An 18,261-nucleotide genomic window follows, 5' to 3' on the forward strand; every position below is an offset into this window, starting at 1 on the left:
AAGAAACCAGGCAGCGAGGCTCTGGGGGCTGCTTTTATGGGGATGACCTGACAGAGGGCATGGTCCGTACAAAACCGGGAACAATACATACATATATATATTATATACAGAGACGGGGTCCTCCAAGGACGGGGCAGGGGCGGCCGCTAGCCCGAGAAGCCGGAAGCGCCCCGCGGCCCCGCCCACCCGGCTCCGCCCCCTCCATCTGGCCGGGTGAAGCACAGGGGCCCGGCACTGAGACAGCCAGCTCTTCCGGGGGTGGGGGCACGTCTGAGGGAAGGAGAGGGCAAGAAATACTGATCGATGTTAATGGTCTATTTACAGGGAACAAGGAGAGGCCGAAACGGATGGAAAGGGGTTGTTTTTAAAAAATGAACAAAAACCCGGGCTTGGGGCAGGGGCATGAGCAAGTGGCAAAACAAGATGGATTTTTAAAGGGGAGGGACATGAGGGGGGGTCTCACCTCCTTAGTCAAAGCCCCAATTTGGGGTCGAAGTGGGGAAATGGAGTGGATTTCACTTAGAAAGCAGGCTGCCAGTAGGGCAGCCCTGGTCTCCAAAAAGATGAGTAGTAAAATTTCGCCCTCCAGTCAAAACAGTGGAAAACAGCGCGGGCGGGGCAGGGTAGGGTGAGGCTGAATCTCTGCGATGTTAGCACAAGGCTTCCAAGTGTGGCCCTGGGCAGGGCTGGGAAGGGCGGGGCCTGGCTTTCCAGTGAGAAATGTTGCCCTTGCCTAAGACCAGGGTCTCTGCAACCAGGCCCCCTAAGTTGACCTCCCCTCCTCCCTGACACTCCCAGGCTGGCCAGGAAACCTGGACCCCAGAGAGGTCACAGAACAGTTCAGGAGGAGGTTATGGCTATTTGGCACCTGGGAGAGGGGAGGCACAAGGAGAAATTGAGGGCTGCTGCTCTTTCCAGGAAAGGGGGAGCTGGGGACCAGGTGTCCTGGACTCGACTTTCCTCCACTCTCACTCCCCTTTTCCCGAAGGATACATAAGAAATCAGTGCAGGGCCAGGCCCAGCCGCTGGACTCTGGGGTGGGCTCTATCCTTCCCAGGATAGGGAACAGGTATGGGAGGTGTTGAGGCAACCCCCACCCCAAGCAGGAGGGTCAGAATGCAACAGACAGCACAATGATAGGGGAGAGGGAGGGCCAAGAAGGTAGAATCTCAAGTCAAGAGGCCCAGGGGCACCCAGAGCCCCATGGGTAGGGAGCAGCCTCCAGTTGGCGAGATGCTGGGAGAGCCTCAGCCCCACTCCAGTCCAGAGACAAAGGCTGGAGGTTGTAAAGTCTGGCAGTTTGTTCTGCAGGTCCACATGTCCATCCACCACCCAGGCCAGCCGTAAGCTTCCCTTGGCCTCTGTGCCTCAGCCCTATAGGGCAAGAAGGAGGCCACCCTTCCAGCCACCACTGTCTGCCCGGGCCACCTTAAGGGGGCCTGTGATATGGGCCCTCTGGTCCCTGAAGCTGGGGGAGGTGGGGTGGAAGGGTAGGGGGAGTCGGGGCACCTGTCCCCAGGCAGAAAGAGGGTGGGGTGGGATATTGAGGACAGGGGAGGGAGGACAATGGGAGGGGATTATTATTGTCTGGTCAAGGAATGATTCCTGTTAAGTAGAATTGGAATTCCTCAGTGTTTGCAGGTTTCCTTCCAGTTCTGAGATCTGGAAAACAAGGATTGGTGGTCAAGCCTGGGCACCAGACATGACCCTGCTCCCTCTACCACCCCAGTGAGGAAACGACCCCGAGTTCCAAGCTAGCTGCATCTTGGGGTTCACAGGTGCTAGCTGGGGCAACATGCTGCTCCCTTCACAGGGCCCTGCCCCCAGGGTACCCCTTGGCCTACCTTGTCCAGGAGCTTGTCCATTTCCTCCTTCCGGGCTAGCTCTGACTCCTCCAGAACCCGTCGCTGGGCAGTCTCCTTTTTCAGGAACTCGATCTCCCTGGATACAGGAATGGACAAATGCTAGGTAAGGGTGTGTGGTCTGGCTTCTGTCCAGGGAAGAATCAGGTCTCAGCCCTGTCCTCAGTTCCACCCGCCAGCTGTGCTACGCTGCTTCTCAGATCAGGAGGTCCCAGGTCTCCTAAGGTCTCTAAGGCCTGGCCCTGTGCTGCCTCAGGGGCCTAGCCATTCCAGGCCCAGGTACCCCACCTTGGGGTCCTCCAGTCTCTGTGCTCCTTGTCTCCCTGCTCAGGGGAGGGGATAGGGACTGCCACCGAAGTCCTCTCAATACTCTGGGGCCCAGGACCCACAGCCTCCTACCACGTACTTCTGCTGGTAGTCCTTGATGAGGCGTTTGGCCTTGCTGTACTTGCGCTCCAGGGCCTGGTACTGGGCCTGGGTCTCCCGCAGGTGCTCGTCCACAGCCTGGCACAGGCTCTGGGCCTCGCCCCAGTAGCCCTCCAGTTTCTCCATGCGCTCCTTGTTCTCCTCCACACTCTGCTCCAGCTGTGCCTTCTCCACCCGCCAGCGCCCCTTCTCCTGCTCCAGGCTCTGCAGCTGAGAGGGAGGAGTGGCCCTGGGTTGGTGTGGGCCAGAGCCAGCTCAAGGGCATCCCAGTCTGGCATTGGGGCCAGAATCTCCCGAGGATTCCTGCAGCTATGAAACCCACTGCCCCCCAACTATTCACTCTCCTTGGCTGAGTCTGGGAACTGAAACCCAGGGAAGAGGTGGGACTTCAGCCTCAGGATTCCTAGCCAGGGTCCCTGTCACTGCCCCATACTCCCAAGGAGGCAGGAGGCCTCTGTTAGTCACTGACTAGCTCTTGCAGCTTCTGTCTCAAGCCTAAGCCCTCCCATCTGTAAAACAGGAGTGACAACTATCACCAACCATCCCCCTCAAGCTTTCAAGGGAGCTTTTAACACCGATGAGATGGAAGATGTGAAAGGCAACACATCAGCAATGGTGAGGGTCACCACTGCACTCTGTCCTTTCTGCAGTCCTGACTGCTGATGCTTCTGGGGCTTCCTGAACAACCCAGTCTCTCTCAGCTCCCAGGTAAATTTTGGTCCCCAACAGCTTAGCCTGGACCCTTCTTTCTCTCCACACTCACTACCTGGAGCAGGGACCTACCTCCTATGCCACCTCTGTGTGCTGGGCCCCAAATCCCAAGCTTCAACCCCAACTCATTCCCAAATCCCAGCTCAGTCCTATCCCCCAGGCTCCTCACAGGCCCCATATGCTAAACCAGAGCCCCCAGCTGCATAAACCAATGCCTCCTTTCCAGACTTGCTCACCTGTTAAAAGGTACAACTATTTCAGTCACCCCAGAACAGTCTCAAGCCCCTGCCCTGCCACTTTGTTCTTTGTGTCTCAGCTAAACAAGCCTTCCTGTAGACTCTTAGACTTGCCACCGGGCCTTTGCATATGATGTTCCCTCTGTGGGAAATGGCATCTACTCTCTCTCTTGCTAGTTATTCCTAACCAGTTTGTCCTCTGCTCTCTACTCCATCTACCACTGCCTCAGAGAAGCTCCCTGTGACTCCAGCAGCACAACACAGCCCGTTCTCATCTGGCCAGGTTTTTTCTGCTCTAGGTGCTCAGTAACCCTGTCCTTTCCTACAGAGTCCCATGTCAGCTTGCAACAACAGTCACTGGCATGCAGACTAAGCTGTGTGAGGACAAGGACCAACTCTGCTTTTGCCCATCATGGGGAGTGACTGGAACAGTGCCAGCCATCTAGAAGTGACACCGCAGTTGTCTGTAAATTGGAGGCCCCCTTAGGTCAGGCACAATTGTGCACACCTATAATCCCAGTGACTCAGGAGGCTGAGGAAGAGGATCTCAAGTTCAAAGCCAGCCTCAGCAACTTAGTGAGGCCCTAAGCAGCTTAGCAAGACCCTGTCTCAAACTAAAAAATAAAAAAGACTGAGGATATAGCTCAGTGATAAAATGCCCTTGGGTTCAATCCCCAGTACAAAAAAAAAAAAAGGCCCCCCCTTTGTGCCCCTGGACACAACTCCAACTCGCCCTTCTCCTTGAATGCCCTGCATACACCCAGGAACATGACCTGTCACCTCAACCCTGAAAATGAGGCTCCAACGCACCCTTCCTTTCCACACCCTTAGCTTGTCTCTGGGTAGTCCTGGGCCACCCTGACAGGTACTGCCCAGCCTCCAACCAGCTGGCCTGCCTCCAAGTCCTGCCCACCCTCACATCCTCCCACTTTTTTGGGCAGTGACTTTCTGAAAACCCCCAGTGACTATACAGCCCCATGCCATCTATAAGAACAAGGCTAGAGTCCTTAGGACACAGCACCCTGCTGGCCAGAGCCCACCCTAGTCCGGCCTGCCCACCACAGGATTGGCACTGCTACCTGATGTCCTCTCCCAGAGTCAGCCTCCAAGCTAGCTTGTCTCCCTGTGAGGAATGCCCTTCCTCTGCCTCAGCCGCTTTAATCCCGCCCACTCCATGCACAAGTGGTAGTGTGTGTACAGGAGTACCTAGGTGGCCTGGATCTGCATGGCCCCTCCAGACCCATCTCTCCCACGCGAGAAGCCTCATGGGGCTTGAAACTCCTTCACTGTGAAGTCTGTGTATCTACATACCTGCGAGAGTGCTGGCACCCAGTGTTCTTGTAAGCATCTGTGCAGGGACATATGCATGTTTGTATGTCACATGTCACCAGCTGGCGCTGTCAGCATTAGCATCTGTGCTGCTTGCTCAGGTGAAAATATGCATGTCCTGTAACCCTCTTCCCAAGCCAGGTGCTCTGAATGATGGTCACACCAGTGTGTCTCAGAGCACTCAAGGGCAGTGGGTCCATGTCCCCTGCTAATGGCCCCGGGAGGACTGTTACAGGAAGCACAGGTGCACCGTCCTGTGATTAAAAAGTCTGTACAGAGCGTGAGTGTAGGTGTCTGGGTCTGCGGGTACTGTGTACCTGGGTTCAGCGTGTGTACCTCTGGGCAGTTTGTACTTAACACTCAGCCTGCACATGGAAGAAGTGTGTGGGACAATATCAACATCAAGACATCTAGAACTCAACTTAGCCTGCTGCAGTGTGACAGCTAACACTAACTTCTGACTGATCACCTCCTGTGCGAGGGGCTGTGTATTATCTCGTTTAACCCTCACCAGGCTCCTATGGCGCTGCTAGTATTTTGGCCCCACCTTAACAGTTGAAGAGACGGAGGCCAGAGCGGCAAATGAATGGTGGAACAGATGGGCTGGAGCCCGAGCTCTTGGACTGCGTTCCCTCCCCTCACGGTAGTCTGCTCCTCGAGCATCTGTGGTCGTGGGTGGACTATGAGTGTCAACTGCTGCAGGTTGGAGGGTGGGGATCCTCCCTCCGGCCCTCAGGCCTGCTTCTTAACACACAGGCAGACGCGCCCGCCAGCACACGTGCGCCCACAGGCACTCTCACCTTCCTTTTCAGCTGCTGGATCTCTGCCTCAGTCACAGCGTGCTTGATCTGGAGCTGCAGGGCAGAGGGGGTAGCACTCAGCTCCAGCAGGGCAGGCCACCGCCTACCTTCACCCCATCACCCAGGACCCTCCTCCCACCTCTTTGAACTTGTGCACCAGCTTCTCAGGCTCCATGTCCACAGGAGACAGCGCGTCTTCATTCTCCGCTAGCTCAAACACCTCAATGGCCATCTCGCCACCTGGGAACGTGGGGCTCAGCTCCTCATCCTCGTCAGTGGCATATTCCCCTGTCTGTGAAGGGAGACAGGTGGCCGTGGGCCCCACCCACCACAGCAACCCTGTGACCAGAGCTGAGACCAGTAGCTATCTGCCCATGGCACACTTTGAGCTGGCCAGGGGTGTGGTCCATGCCTCCCCCAATAGCCCAGGGAGACCCCTTAATGCAGAGGTAGTTTCCCTATAAGATTAGGACCCTGAAAAACAGCCCATACTGTCCCCTTCACAGTATGTATCCCCAGAGGTCTGGACCTGTCTCCCTCCTTAGGTTAGATCCCCTGAGGATCAGGAAGGCTCTCTGAAGACAAAGGGTATAACTCTTTCATCAGACTAGGGGTTCTTTGAGTGAAGGATCTGCTTTTCCTCTCTCAGACTGGGGGCTCCACAGAGGGGTTTGGGCTTCTTTACCAAGCCTGGGAAAGCCTAGAAGGAGATGTCTGTACTGCTCCATCTGGCCAGCAGAGGGCAACCAAGCCACCAGACAGGTCCAGAGTCCCTACCTCCTCATCATCCTCCCCATACTGGGCGTATCTCTGCTCCATCATCTCCCGCTGCCATCGCTCTTGTTCCAAGGTCTGTTGAATTAGCTGGGCTACTTCACTCTGCTCTCCCGGCCGCTCCCGGCCAATCATAAACCTGCAGGGGCACCAGTGTCATCCCCTGCCTGTCTTCAGCTGGTAATGCCAGCACCTCCCTGCTGGTGCTCCCCTCTCCAAGCCCAGGCCCTCCCAGGGAAGGTGAAACGAGAGGCTGAGTCCAGAGGCTGCAGTGTTAATAATGAATGGGGGAACTGGGCACCTTACTGGGTTTCCTTCCCAGAGGAGGCAGGAAGGCCCACCTGGCCAGTCCGCCGAAGGTGGATATCAGCCAAACTTTGGGCTGGGCTGCAGAGGACATAAGCTTAGGAGCCGCCAGTACAGGGGGCTCTCTCACTACCACATGGGACAAAAGGAGGCAGGGGAATGGCAAAGACGACCCACCCCTGCAGGGCTGGAGCTGGGGGTGTGTCTTGGGTTGGCTCCAAGTCCCTGAGCTTCAGGAAGGGGCGGGATGATGCTGACTGGAGATTAGGATGGAGAGGAAATAGTGGAACTTCCAGGCACCAGCCCCTCCTCCCGTGGCCACCCACATCCTGTTTCTCTCCACCACCCTTTCCTGGGGGCAGTGCCCCTCTTGGAGGGGGCAGGGAGTGATCCTTAATGTTAGGCCAGAGATGAAACGCACATGGGGAACTTGGAATCTAATCCCTGGGTTTGTGGGTTTAGGGAGCAGTCTTTCCAGGATTACATGGGGCTAGTTGCGAGGGTGGTTTGAGCTGCAGATGAGAGGAGCCTAGTTTGATTGGCATTCAGCATGTACATCTTGGTTTTCCAATGAGGGAGCCAGAGACAGGCAGGGGAAAAGGAGAATAAGCCCAAGTGGACAGTGTGGAGGAGCATGATGGTGGGCCTAGAAACCTGAGTACAGGTGGCCAACAGTGGCCAGGGAGCTCAGGGTGGGAAGTCAGGCCTGGGGTAAGGGACTATGGACACAGAAATTTTTGCAGACAAGGAACCAGTGGAACCTTGACTAAAGGTGAGCAGGTGGACAGAGTGGTCACATGAGGGCCAGCCTCCTGCCTGCTCCCATCCCACCTGTCCCCACCTCTTGGGCTCTCACCGCACTCGGCCCTTGGTGTTCCTGAGCACAGAGGCTGCAAAACTCTGAGTCACTCCCACCAGACTTGTTCCATCCACCTCCACCAGGAGATCATTCACCTGGATCCTAGGGAAGGTGACATTGGTTAAGGGGGTCATGAGGGAACTGTGAAGCTGGAGTACAGATGAACCCCTCCCATCAGAAACTCGAGGTTCGTCTACCTGTGAAATATTTATGAGACCAGAGGATTAGGTATTGACCAGGCCCACCTGTGTGGGCATAAGAGCCTGGCAAGCTACCCAGACACAGTGTCTAGGACTGGGAGAGGGGGCTGGTATACTTCCTGTAACAATCACACTCTTGCCCCCTCCTCCATCACACTCAACAGGGTGGTGTGACATCCTCAGAGTTCATGTCTGCCATGCACACATGTCCTGTGTTGCCCTCTTACATGGACACTTCTGCCCAGACCAGAGTCCCCAGACGTTTTCCCAAAAGTCTCAGACCTCAGCAGCACCCTCATGCTCACCCCCACCACAACTGATGAGGGAGCACCCCACAGGCACTCGAGCGCTGGCTCTAGAGGCCTTGTCCTCCACCCAGGGGAGAGATGGGGTGAGGGAGCCTGGACTGCCCAGGCGAGCACCTCCTTCCTCCACTGCCCTCTGCTTGGAGAACTCCAAGCTTTCTCTCCGGGCGCCACGTGGAAATGGAGACAGTCTATTATACAGCCCCACATGTCCCAACCCCCCATGTGGCATGAGCCTATGGACACACTCATGCACACCACACCCTCCCCAACCAGCAGGTGACAAGGGGACAGGCTCTGGAAAATTCCAACTGGGAGGGAGAGGGGGTAAATACAAGAGTAGGAACAGTCCCCCTTTCTGTTCCCTACCCCTCTCCATGCCACCTGGGCCGCAAAAGGCAGAAACCCCCTGAACGGGGAACCAGACTCTCCCAACATGACCCCAAGGTCAGCCAGCTCTCACAAGGACACCTGTTCATCTCTGTCACAGGACGGGGTCTGGGTTTGGAGGTGCCACCACAAAGGATTCCTGATGCTAACCTCTCACAGCCTCCATGGGGGGTGCCAACAGCACTGTTCACCCCAACCCTGCCTCCCCCGGCAGCATCACACAGGGGAATCACTGACACAGGTGTGACTGGGCTGGCCCAGAGCTCCATAAAACCCTCCCTGATTCCTCGGGCCCACAGGACTTATCCCTGCATCACAGATGCTTGGCACAGGCGCACACGGCACACAGGCAGAGAGCGGCCCTGCCCCCAGAGCACACCCCCAGTTGGTCTGGTCACATCCACACCTGGATCCCCTGGCCCTCAAAGTGCCAGCCATCCTGCCTGCCTTCTGCTTCCCTGCCTGGAACTTTCTGCACTTGCTGGGCCTGGCCAACTCCTGTCCAGCCTTGAGCTCACAGCTCCCATATCACTTCCTCCAGGAGGCCTTCCTCACTCCCAGAGAGAGCAAGCCCTCCTGTGTTCTGCCTTTATGTATTGTTCTCCATTCTGCCACTTTCTGGGTATTCCTTGTCTGGTGTCCTCCTACCTTACTACACTGCCAGCTTCCTGAGGGCAGGCCCTCAACACTGACTGCCTGGGGCCTGGCACCAGCCCATGGACTGGCACTAGCCAGGCAGTGAGTATTTATTTGGTGAAAGAAATGCTCAAACATGCTCCAGAAACAGCGTGTGCTCCCCGCACAAAGCCAACATGCACAAGACACACAGTCCCGTCTTCACCACACCTCCTCCAGAACACAAGCACCACGAGGGAGGGGTTCCCATCTGTTTGTCCACTGCATATCCCAGGGCCTGGCACGGCACCTGGCAACGCAGCGTTCCACACACATCTGAACCACACAGAGCGTGCATGCCTCCCAGGAACAGCTTGTCCCCCACCCAGTGGCTGGCTCCACAGATGATGTTGGGGAAGGGGTTGAACGAGAGTGGGGAGGGTGGGGGGGCGGTACCTGCCGTCCCGATGGGCTGCGCCACCCTCCGTCACAGTCTTGACGAAGATGCCCAGCTTCTCCAGGCCCATGTCAGCCCCGGCCCCCATGCCAATGATGCTGATGCCCAGACCCTCGGAGTCTGCTGGACAGAAGGGCAAGATATTAGGGACAGTGAAACATCCTTCAACCTGAACCCTCACTCTAGGGAGCAGCTCCCCAGCAGGAGGCAGTCCCCAAGCTTAGAGGATGTCCTACAACTGGGAAAGGGAAGGACATGGTTCTGTCTACCCCCTTTGCCAGGCCACCAAGAATGGCTCTTGGTTCATTCACTCCCCTTGCCCCTTTTAAAGAGCTCAGGGGCAGCAGGGTATGCAGGCAGGTGTGGGAGACTACCACACGTGCAGGTAAGGGTGCATGGCTGGACACTGCAGTGACGCAGCCACAGCAATGCTGGTAGCAGCACAATCCACAACAGCTAAGCTATGAGCCAAACTAGGTGCCCTTCAACCGACGAATGGATTAGGAAAGTGTGGTATATATGCACAATGGAGTGTTACTCAACCACAAAGAGCACGGAAGTTTTGGCATGTGCTGATAATGGATGGATCTGAAGACTGTAATGCTAACAAAATAAGCCAAACCCAAAAAGTCAAAGGTTGGATGTTTTCTCTGATATGTGGTCTAGTCCAAAATAAGAGGGGAAGAGAAAAAGTGGGGACGGGGGCATGGGATTCCATTAAAATACAAGGAAGATAGGTGGACTAGATGATGAGAATTGAGGCGGAGGAGGAAGGCTGGGATAAGGGAAGAACAGTGGAATGGATCTGACCTAACTTTCTTGGGTTCCTATATGAATACACCACAGTGAACCTCACCATTATGTATACCCACAAGACACTAACTATTAAAAAAAAACCTTAAAATTTAATAGCAGAAAGATCAGTAAAGGGAAGGGAAGGTAAAGGGAGGGAAGAGGGAAGGGAAAGGGCAAGTACTGGGGACTTCATTAGAGCAAATTATATTCCATGCTTTTATTATTATGTCAAAATGAATCCTAATGTTATGCATAGCTGAAAAGAGCCAATAAAAGGGAGGCAGGGAGTGTGTGGCTGGGATGTGGTCTGTGATAGGACTTGGCCTTAATCCTTTTGGTCCCTCTCCAAGCAGTCTCATCTATACTCAGAGCTTCACTGACCAGAGATCCTATTTTCGCTCGCTTTCTTCCCTAGCCACAGCTGTCTGGCCTAACTCATGGGCCTCTGATATCCAAACTGGTGACCTTCCCTCACAGACACTCCTCCAGCGGGGTGACACCACCACTCTCCTGCTGCCAGGCCCAGGAAGCACCCCACCCCCTCACAGCCTGATGAGCCAGATCCCCACCAGGCCCCACTGATCCACCCACCACCTCGTCCACGCCACAGTGGTCTCTCCATCCACTTCTGAACCTGCATCACTTGCTGTGGTCCTTCTAGAACACCTTCCCATGCCTTGCAATGGCTCCCAATCCATCTCAGGGGAGAGGTCGTGGTCTGGGAAAATGCACCCAAGCCCCTCCCTCTCTCCTTCACTCCCCTGCGTTCCTCCTCTTCAAGCTTCACTCAACATTACCCCCTTAGGAGCCCCCATGTCTGGTCAGGTCAGGTCCTGTTAAATGCTTTTACAGCAGCAATCCTCCCTGCCCACACCTGTTATAGCTCCTTCATCCATGTCTGCTCCCTGCTGGTCTCCCTGAGGGGGACACCTCCTGAGGGAGGGTGCCTGGTTTGGCCCATCACCAACCCTCCAAGAGAACCCAGGGCCTAGCCCACCATGGTCTGTTAACTGAATGACGGGCAGGAGCGGCTGGGCTAGAGTGCAGAGTGGCTGTGGGGCACTCCTGAGGGAGGGCCAGGTAAGGCTGCCGCGGCCCAAGCGTGTCTGTGAGAGCTCGGGCGCGCTGCTCAGACTGACACCAGAGAGGAGCCCAGGCGAGCCCGGGGGCCTAGACCAGGCCTCTCACCCTTCTCCAGCTCCACAGGGAACAGCTCCAACCTCTCCACTCGCTTCTCCAGCTCATACTCTGCAGAGGCCGCCATGGGATCCACGTCTTCATTGCGCCGGTCGTAGTCCTCGTTGGAGTAGGTGCTGAACACCTGCGGAAGGGCAGCTCGTCAGAGGCCCCAAAGGGGCAAGGGCAGAACTGGCATGAAAAGGCTGAGGCAGCAAGCCGAGCCCCACTGATGCCCCTGTGCCACTCCTGCCACAGGCCCTTCCCTGATCCCCAGGCGGACCTGAGATGAGGCCTCCCCCAGTCCTGGGATGACCCCAGCTCTGAGCAAAGTTCTGAAGCCCGGGGGTGGGGGGCAAGAAAGAAAGGCACCCAGCTGGCCTCAGCCACACAGCAGCCAGAACTAGCACAGCAGGTCTGTGCAGGAACAGACAGGCGCTCCTGGAGAGGCTGACAAGCTCAAGAACATAGACACTCAGAGCAGAGAGAAAGCAAAGGACAAGACCCGGGGGTCAGACAGGTGAGGGGGACAGAAAGACAGACAGATGGGAACTGCTGAGCAGAAGAGGAAGAAGGAAGAGGAGCAGGAGAAAGGATGGCGACTATGCTGGAGGATGCTGGATGTGGGGTGGGGGACAGGAGAGAGGGATGGGGAGAGCCAGACAGGACCCCATTCTGCCTGGCACCTGAGGTGGACACTGGGAGTAGGGGAGGAGGGTCATGGAGAAGGGCAGGCCCTCCAACTCCAAGTGCACCTTGAGGGCAAGAGCAAAGGTAGAAGCTGGGCCCCTATGCCCAGGCCTGTGTCCCTCTGGACTAGCTGCTGAGTGGTGCCTCCTGTGTACAAGGAGGCCCAGGCAGAGACCCTAGGACACATACCCTGAAAGGGCCAGGGGCCCAGGGAAGTGGCAGCCTCTCTGCCTCTGCCATGGTATCCCCTGTACCTCTCTGTGGTCTCCCTCCTCCTGGATCTCTCAGTCAAGGGGAACTCCCCACTCCCACCTTCCCTCAAAGGACCAGAGGAAGGTGGGCCAGGAGCTCTGTGGGAATGCCCGATTCTGTTCACAGGCAGGGTGCCCCATGGGAGTATAATGAGCACTGTTTGGGGTACCATGTTTGGCTTCACTGCCTGCGGTGACAGGCTGGCACTACTTGGAGCCAAGTGGGGACTGGGAGGGTGGACCTGGGCCTGAGGAGCTGCAGTGGGACACTGTCTCCCCAAGGACCCTGCCAGGGCCCCCTCTGCTCCAGGAGCTGGCCCATGCCTTTGTTTGGGCCTGCTCCATGTCATCCCCACCCCCTACCACAGAGGCGCACTGCCATGGTGGAAGGGGATGCGTGCTTATAGGACTAACTAGAAGCATAGCTAGGAGGGGCCTATGTGGTCCTTAGTTCAGTGCCCACAATGTCACAGCAGCAGAGGCACTCAGGCTCGGGCCCATGGGCTCATCTGGCCCTGTGCAGTGGTCAGTGGGCTGTTTTCCCAACATCTGGTCAGTAGCCCAAGCCCCTCGAAGGAACAGGACACCCATTCCACATACAAACCAAGACACTGGGTCCACTGGCCAAGTCGCAAGCGTCAGTCAGTGGCTGGGTAGGATGGGACCACACCCAGCTGGGCGCTGGCAGGTAGGTGACCAGTGACTGTGTTCCCATTGCACAAGTGCTCCTGGCCTTGGGATGGGGGCTGGGGTAAAACTAGCTCCAGTGAACTGGCTTTAGCCCACTTTTGCATCTGAGGCCCCCTCACCCTCTGCTCTAGGACAGAGGGTCCTCCATTCCTTTCCTTGTTACCCCACTACCACCACTGTGACCTCCCAAGCACCCTCCCATCCTGTCATGGACCTTGCCCTCCCCTCTTTCCTCAGCCTATCAAATCCTGTTCATTTTTCTTTTCTGTTCTTTTTCTTTTGGAAATAGGGATTGAACCCAGGTCTGCCAGGTGGAAATATTCACATATGAGTCACATCCCCAGTCCTTTTTATTTTTTGAGACAGGGTCTCCCTAAATTGCTGAAGCTCTCACTAAGTTGCTGAGGTTGGCCTCCAACTTACCATCCTCCTACCTCAACCTCCTGAGTCGCTGGGATTGCAGGCATGTGCCACTGTTCCTAGCGCCTGTTCACCTTTCAAATCCTGCCCCCCTGCAGGAATTCCAGGTCTCAGGTTCAGAGGAACCAACCCAACACCCTCTCCTATTAAATGGCCTTGGGCCCAGTCCCACCTCCCAGGCGATAGTCTGGAACTACATTCTCTGTCCTTCATGAAATACTCCACTTCTATAAGGGCAACAACTGGGTCACTGGAGGAAGAGAGAACCCTGGACTCAGGTGGAGGCAGGGAGAAGAAACCTGCAGCCCCTGCATCAAGGTGGGTAGGAGGAAATCCCCAGCATGGCCAAAAGTCACTCAGAGCCTACATAGCGCCTTGGCTCTCATGCTGGGCGGCCAGTCTCATAGTCACTAGGGAGTCGGGAAGCACTGCTCCAAATCATGTGCTATTTTTTACCAAAAAATCAGGGTAAGGTGTCAGATATAGACAGAGGTCCAGACCACACTCCATCTCTGAGGGCATCCAACTGCCGGTGGGGGCAGGGGTGGGGGCCTCCTGACTCCCTCCCAGGAATAACACATCTTCCACTCACTTCAGGATCTCACTGCCTCCAGAGGGAACAGGGGATGGAAAGGGCACCTAAGGTCTGAGCCAGGGCAAGAGGCAGGCCTCGGGGAAGAACAACAGCCACTCTCCTTTAACCTTTTACTTAGGCTCTTGCTAGGCTGGGAGGCAGGAGAGGGCAGAGGGTGAGAACTCTGGATAGGGAGAGAGAAACTTGGGCAGCTTCAGTGTCCAGTAGTTATGGAGACTGCAAGCAAACAGATGGGGCTTGGCTGGGAGGGTAAAAGCTGGACAGGGTTCAGGCCAAGGAAAGTCCTGGGACTTGGATACTTCCAAAGCGCAGACCTGGGGCCAAGCACAGATGAGTCTGGGGTGGTGAGAATCATCAAAGCTGAATATGTCAGTCAAAAGTGGAGGGCAGTGGGGTGGAGGGCTCAGGTTCTTAATTCCTCCCAAGGGACATTCCTTCCTCAACAGCACTATTTTGAGGATCTCAAAGCACAGGCAAACCAATTATCAGCAGTGGTGGTGGGGATGGGAGTGCAAACTGAGACCCCCCAAAAGGGGAAGCTCCCACGGTCTTTCAGGGTACTCAGAGAATGTGGTAAGAGCACTTGGGGCCTGCTAAGGCCACAGGAGTCTGTTCTATTGAGCAGCCAAGAGCAAAGGCTTGTGGGTCTCTGCCAGGCACCCTTGGGATCTCCCAGCCCCACCCCTTCTCCTTCATGGTCTGCAGAAGGCCTTCCCCCTCAAGGGTAACAGAAGTTTCCCCACCCTATGCAATGAGGGATATGGGAAGCCAGCCCAGCACAGACCCCAGGGAATAGAGCCCCAGTGCCTGGGCCCTTCCCTCAGCCCCAGTCACATGCCCATGGCCCTGCTCACCCTCACGATCTGCTTCCCTCTTTCACTTCTGTAAAGTTGGGGTGGGGGTACACACAGGGAGGAGGAAGGGACACCATCCCCTGCATCTTTGTTTTGGGAAGTTTCTGACTCCCCACTCCCTTACCCGAGCCAGCTCCCCTACAGGGGAGAGCAGCAAGTGTTTCTAAGCCCCCTGACCCCTCTTTCTCCGAGTGGAGCAAGTCATCGGTGGGGAGAGTCTCCTGAGGACACCCACGCCCTTTCACAGCATCCAAGTCCCAGCCTCTGGCAGCCTCTGGAGTAAGGAATGTCTGGGAGAGGAAGGGAAAGCAGGTGTCCCAGAGCCCACACGGGGCAGGGCCTGTGCTGCGGTGCTGGGCGGGGCAGAAGGCGGAGGAACCAGAGGGCAGGTCGGGGCAGGTCGACCAGTCGCAGACCTGAAAATCGTCCCCCTTTGACAAACAGCTGGAACTCCCCCACGCCCCCCTTAGGGTGGGAACTTCTGGGAAGGGGGCTGGGTGGCAGGGGCTGACTCAGCCTGCCAAACCCCGCTAGCGAGGCGGGGGCGACCGCGTGCACGTGGCAGGGGCGGCGCGGGAGCGGCAGGGGGTTCACTCACTTGGATCGGCGCGGTGCTGAAATGGATCTTCCGGCTCGGGGCCGGATCCTCTTCCTCCGAGAGCCCCGGAATCTCCACGCACCCCGACTCGGGCTCGTAGGGGGGCTCCGCGTCTTCCTCGTCTTCTTCATCGTCCTCCTCCAGGGCACTACCCCCAGAGTCCTCCCCGAGCCCACTGTAGGCGCTCACGTCCACCAAGTCCGCCTCCGAGAAGTCCTCCTTCTTGGACTCGTCTGCCTCCTCTGGGGCCACGTCCGGGACCCGCCCATTGCCCACTCCCCTCTCTGGCGCTGCCACCGTTACCGCCTCCTCCTCGGGGGCCGCTTGGGCCTTGGGCTCCTCGGGCGCCGGGCTGGCTGTGGTTCCCGAGGTGCTGCCATTCTCCAGGGCCGCATGGACCGTCACCTCGGCCTGGATCACTTCCCCGGGTGCAGACTCGGCCTCCGACTCCCCGCTCTCCTCCACCTCCACCGGCTTAATCTTGCGCACCTCCCGGGGCTTTGGGGGCGGCCGGGAGGGGGCCACCCGGTGCTGCGGAGGCTGCTGCCCTCCCGGGCCGCGCTCCTTTTCGGCAGGGGCATCCCCCGACGGGGCGGGCGGCGGCGGCGGCGGCTGGAACACCCGGGATCGCTTACTGACCAGCTTCGAGTTGACCTGGGGGGCTCCTGCGGCCGCGGCCCTGGGGGGCCCCGGCCCACGGTGGAGGCCGGTCCTCGAGTCGGCCTTCTCGAAGACGGCGCTGAGTTGGCTGACAGTCGGCGACACGGCGTCGGCGTCCAGCTTGTCCAGCGCCTCGGTGCTGCCGTTAAAGCGCACCACGACGTCCAGCTTCCGGTCCTGTAGGCCGGCGCGCTCCTGCCTCAGCAGCCGCCGCGCCGCGGCCTCCTTGTCGCCGGCGGCGGCTGCCGGGATGTTCCGTTCGAACAGCTTCCGCGTCTCCTGCAGCCGGGACGGCGGGTGCGGCGGCGGCGCGGGCTGCGCCGAGGGCGCGGGCTTGGAGTCGAAGCGGCTCACGCGCTCGGACACGCTGGTGCCCAGCTTGAGCAGGGCGCTGTGGTCCACGTTCTCGTTCAGGCTGCTGGCCCGCGGCAGCGACAGGCGCACGCCGCGCTCGGGCGCCCGCGGGGCCTCGGCCAGGCCTGCGCCGCCGCCCGCCTCGCCCGGCGGCCCCGCCGTGGTGCCCATCTGCAGGAACATACTTTTGATGCGGTGGACGTTGGAGCCATATTTCTTGTGGTGGGCCGCCTTTGGTGCCTCGTCGGGCCCGGGTGCGTCGGGCGGCTTCAGCGCCTGGATGCCCGCCTCGTAGGCGCTGCGGTGCGGTGAGGCACTCCGGAGGGGACCCCCGGGCCCCCGCGGCTCCGTCTTCATCATGGTGGGGGGAGCCGGGTTAGCATCCCCCCGCTCCCCGCTGCCCCCCTCCAGCAGGCGGCCGGCCAAGTCGGGACCACCGCCCCCTGCCCCCGAAGAAGGAAACCAGAAAGGCCTTTTTCAGGGTCCTCCTGAAACCAAGCTGCCAAAAACAGTTAACCCCGCTCTAAAAAAAAAAAAAAGAAAAAAAAAATCTCCGAGCGCCCTGTGTGGGTCGCCTCCCCCAATCAAGCTGCCAAAGACAGCCAGCCCCCCTTCAAAAGCCCGAGCGGCCTGGTGCGGTCGCCCCCACCCAAATTAGAAGAGCGGCGGCCGGGGCCGCTGGGACCGCGCGCCCAGCCCGCGAAGCAGCGGCGGCGGCGCCGGTTCACATCGTCCGAGGCGGTGTCAGCGGGGCTGGCGTCGCGGGCGCCCCCCATTCCAGCCGGGGGCCTCGGCTCTCCGGGCGCCCGGCACTCCAGCGCCCATGGCTGCTCGGCCGGCCGGGCCGCTCCGCCGCGCCTCCCTCCCTCCCTCCCTCCCCCCCGCGCCCCGAGCCTCGGTCTTTCTCTGGCTCTGCCGGAGCGGCGGCTGCCGGAGACCGAGCGGCTGCCCTTCTCGCCGCCGCCGCTGGGGGACTGGCACCTCTGGGTCCTAAAGGGATCGGATTTCCGGGGCCGGAGCCTGTGAGCCCTCCCCTTTCCCTCCACCCCAGCGTGTCGTTTCCCCTGCCTATGGTTGGAGGCGAGCCTTCCGCTGTCTCCGGACCATGACCAGTTCTCTTCAGCCCTTCCATCCGAACCTCTGCGGCTTATCACGACCCACATAAACGCACTCCCATTTAAATTTGGGGGAGACAACTCAGCCAGGGTGGTCTCAGTGCGGCCCCTCTCTTCTCCCAATGGGAAGGAGGGGTTGTGGGGAGGGGCAAAGGATCATTTCCCTCAACGTCCTTAGGGTTCCTCGAAGTGCTTCAGGTTTATTAGCATAAAAATCGCTGGGCTACTGGTAAAAACAGATTTCTGGGCCCTTTCCCCAAATCTTGTGAAAGAGAAGATCTGAGGCTGGACCCTGGGATCTGCATTTTAACAGTTTCCCATGAGAAATCTTTTGCATCTTGGAAGGTGCAAAACCTTGGCCAAGCGTTATTGACCTTGCAGTGGTGGAGGAGGAATAACAAAAGGGGGTGGACCCCTCATCTAAGTGGCTAGGAATCCCTAAACCTGCCCTTTACCCTTGGGAAGTCTGAATAGATGTCCTGTCACCTGCCTGCTCTACACCCCAGGATAGAAAAGGATCCAATTCCGGTTTTCATGCCCTTAGCAGGACATTCTTGTCTCTCAAACAGGAAAAAGGGGTTGGGGAGAAGGAATTCTAGAGGCCTGGGGCCAAAGTTTCCCCAGTGAGAGTTCTAACTTGGGTCTCTAATTTAAAGGATCCTGGACACAGCCTGCAAGTGTGTGTGGGGGGGTGACAGTGACCTACACATGCCCTGTCCTGGAAACCCAGAAAGCTGCTTTGAAGCTCCCTCATTCCTCACATTCACAATTAGGGGCTTAAGACTGCCCTTTA

At 57.9% G+C, this 18,261-nt stretch overlaps 1 protein-coding gene across 3 annotated transcripts; it reads right to left on the minus strand.

Annotated features, from left to right (window-relative positions):
* Window positions 1–20: 20 nt before the first annotated feature.
* PPP1R9B (protein phosphatase 1 regulatory subunit 9B) lies at window positions 21–17,224 on the minus strand. Of its 3 annotated transcripts, none has more exons than XM_079132381.1 (10): window positions 15,340–17,222; window positions 11,254–11,386; window positions 9,270–9,390; window positions 7,301–7,405; window positions 6,142–6,277; window positions 5,504–5,656; window positions 5,365–5,418; window positions 2,269–2,498; window positions 1,845–1,941; window positions 21–1,662 (listed from the first exon to the last, which is right to left on the minus strand). In XM_079132381.1, the coding sequence occupies exons 1-10, from the start codon at window positions 16,711–16,713 to the stop codon at window positions 1,609–1,611; spliced, it is 2,457 nt and encodes an 818-aa protein (XP_078988507.1). In that variant the 5' UTR covers window positions 16,714–17,222; the 3' UTR covers window positions 21–1,608. The 3 variants fall into 3 exon arrangements, with proteins under 3 accessions (XP_078988507.1, XP_078988506.1, XP_078988508.1); XM_079132380.1 differs by having other exon boundaries at window positions 9,270–9,393; XM_079132382.1 differs by lacking the exon at window positions 2,269–2,498 and having other exon boundaries at window positions 9,270–9,393; window positions 15,340–17,224.
* Between the last annotated feature and the right edge of the window lie 1,037 nt (window positions 17,225–18,261).

Source organism: Sciurus vulgaris, assembly GCF_902686455.1.
Source record: "Sciurus vulgaris genome assembly, chromosome: 3".
Taxonomy (NCBI): domain Eukaryota; kingdom Metazoa; phylum Chordata; class Mammalia; order Rodentia; family Sciuridae; genus Sciurus; species Sciurus vulgaris.

Bases quoted from the DNA above. Each gene is read 5' to 3' on its own strand.
- PPP1R9B (XM_079132380.1), bottom strand. From the start codon at position 16,713: ATGATGAAGACGGAGCCGCGGGGGCCCGGGGGTCCCCTCCGGAGTGCC. The intron at 7,406-9,269 runs GTACCGCCCCCC...CACCTTCCCTAG, and splicing joins GCAGCCCATCGGGACGGCAG to GATCCAGGTGAATGATCTCC. The intron at 2,499-5,364 runs GTGAGAGTGCCT...CCTCCCTCTCAG, and splicing joins TCCAGCAGCTGAAAAGGAAG to CTGCAGAGCCTGGAGCAGGA.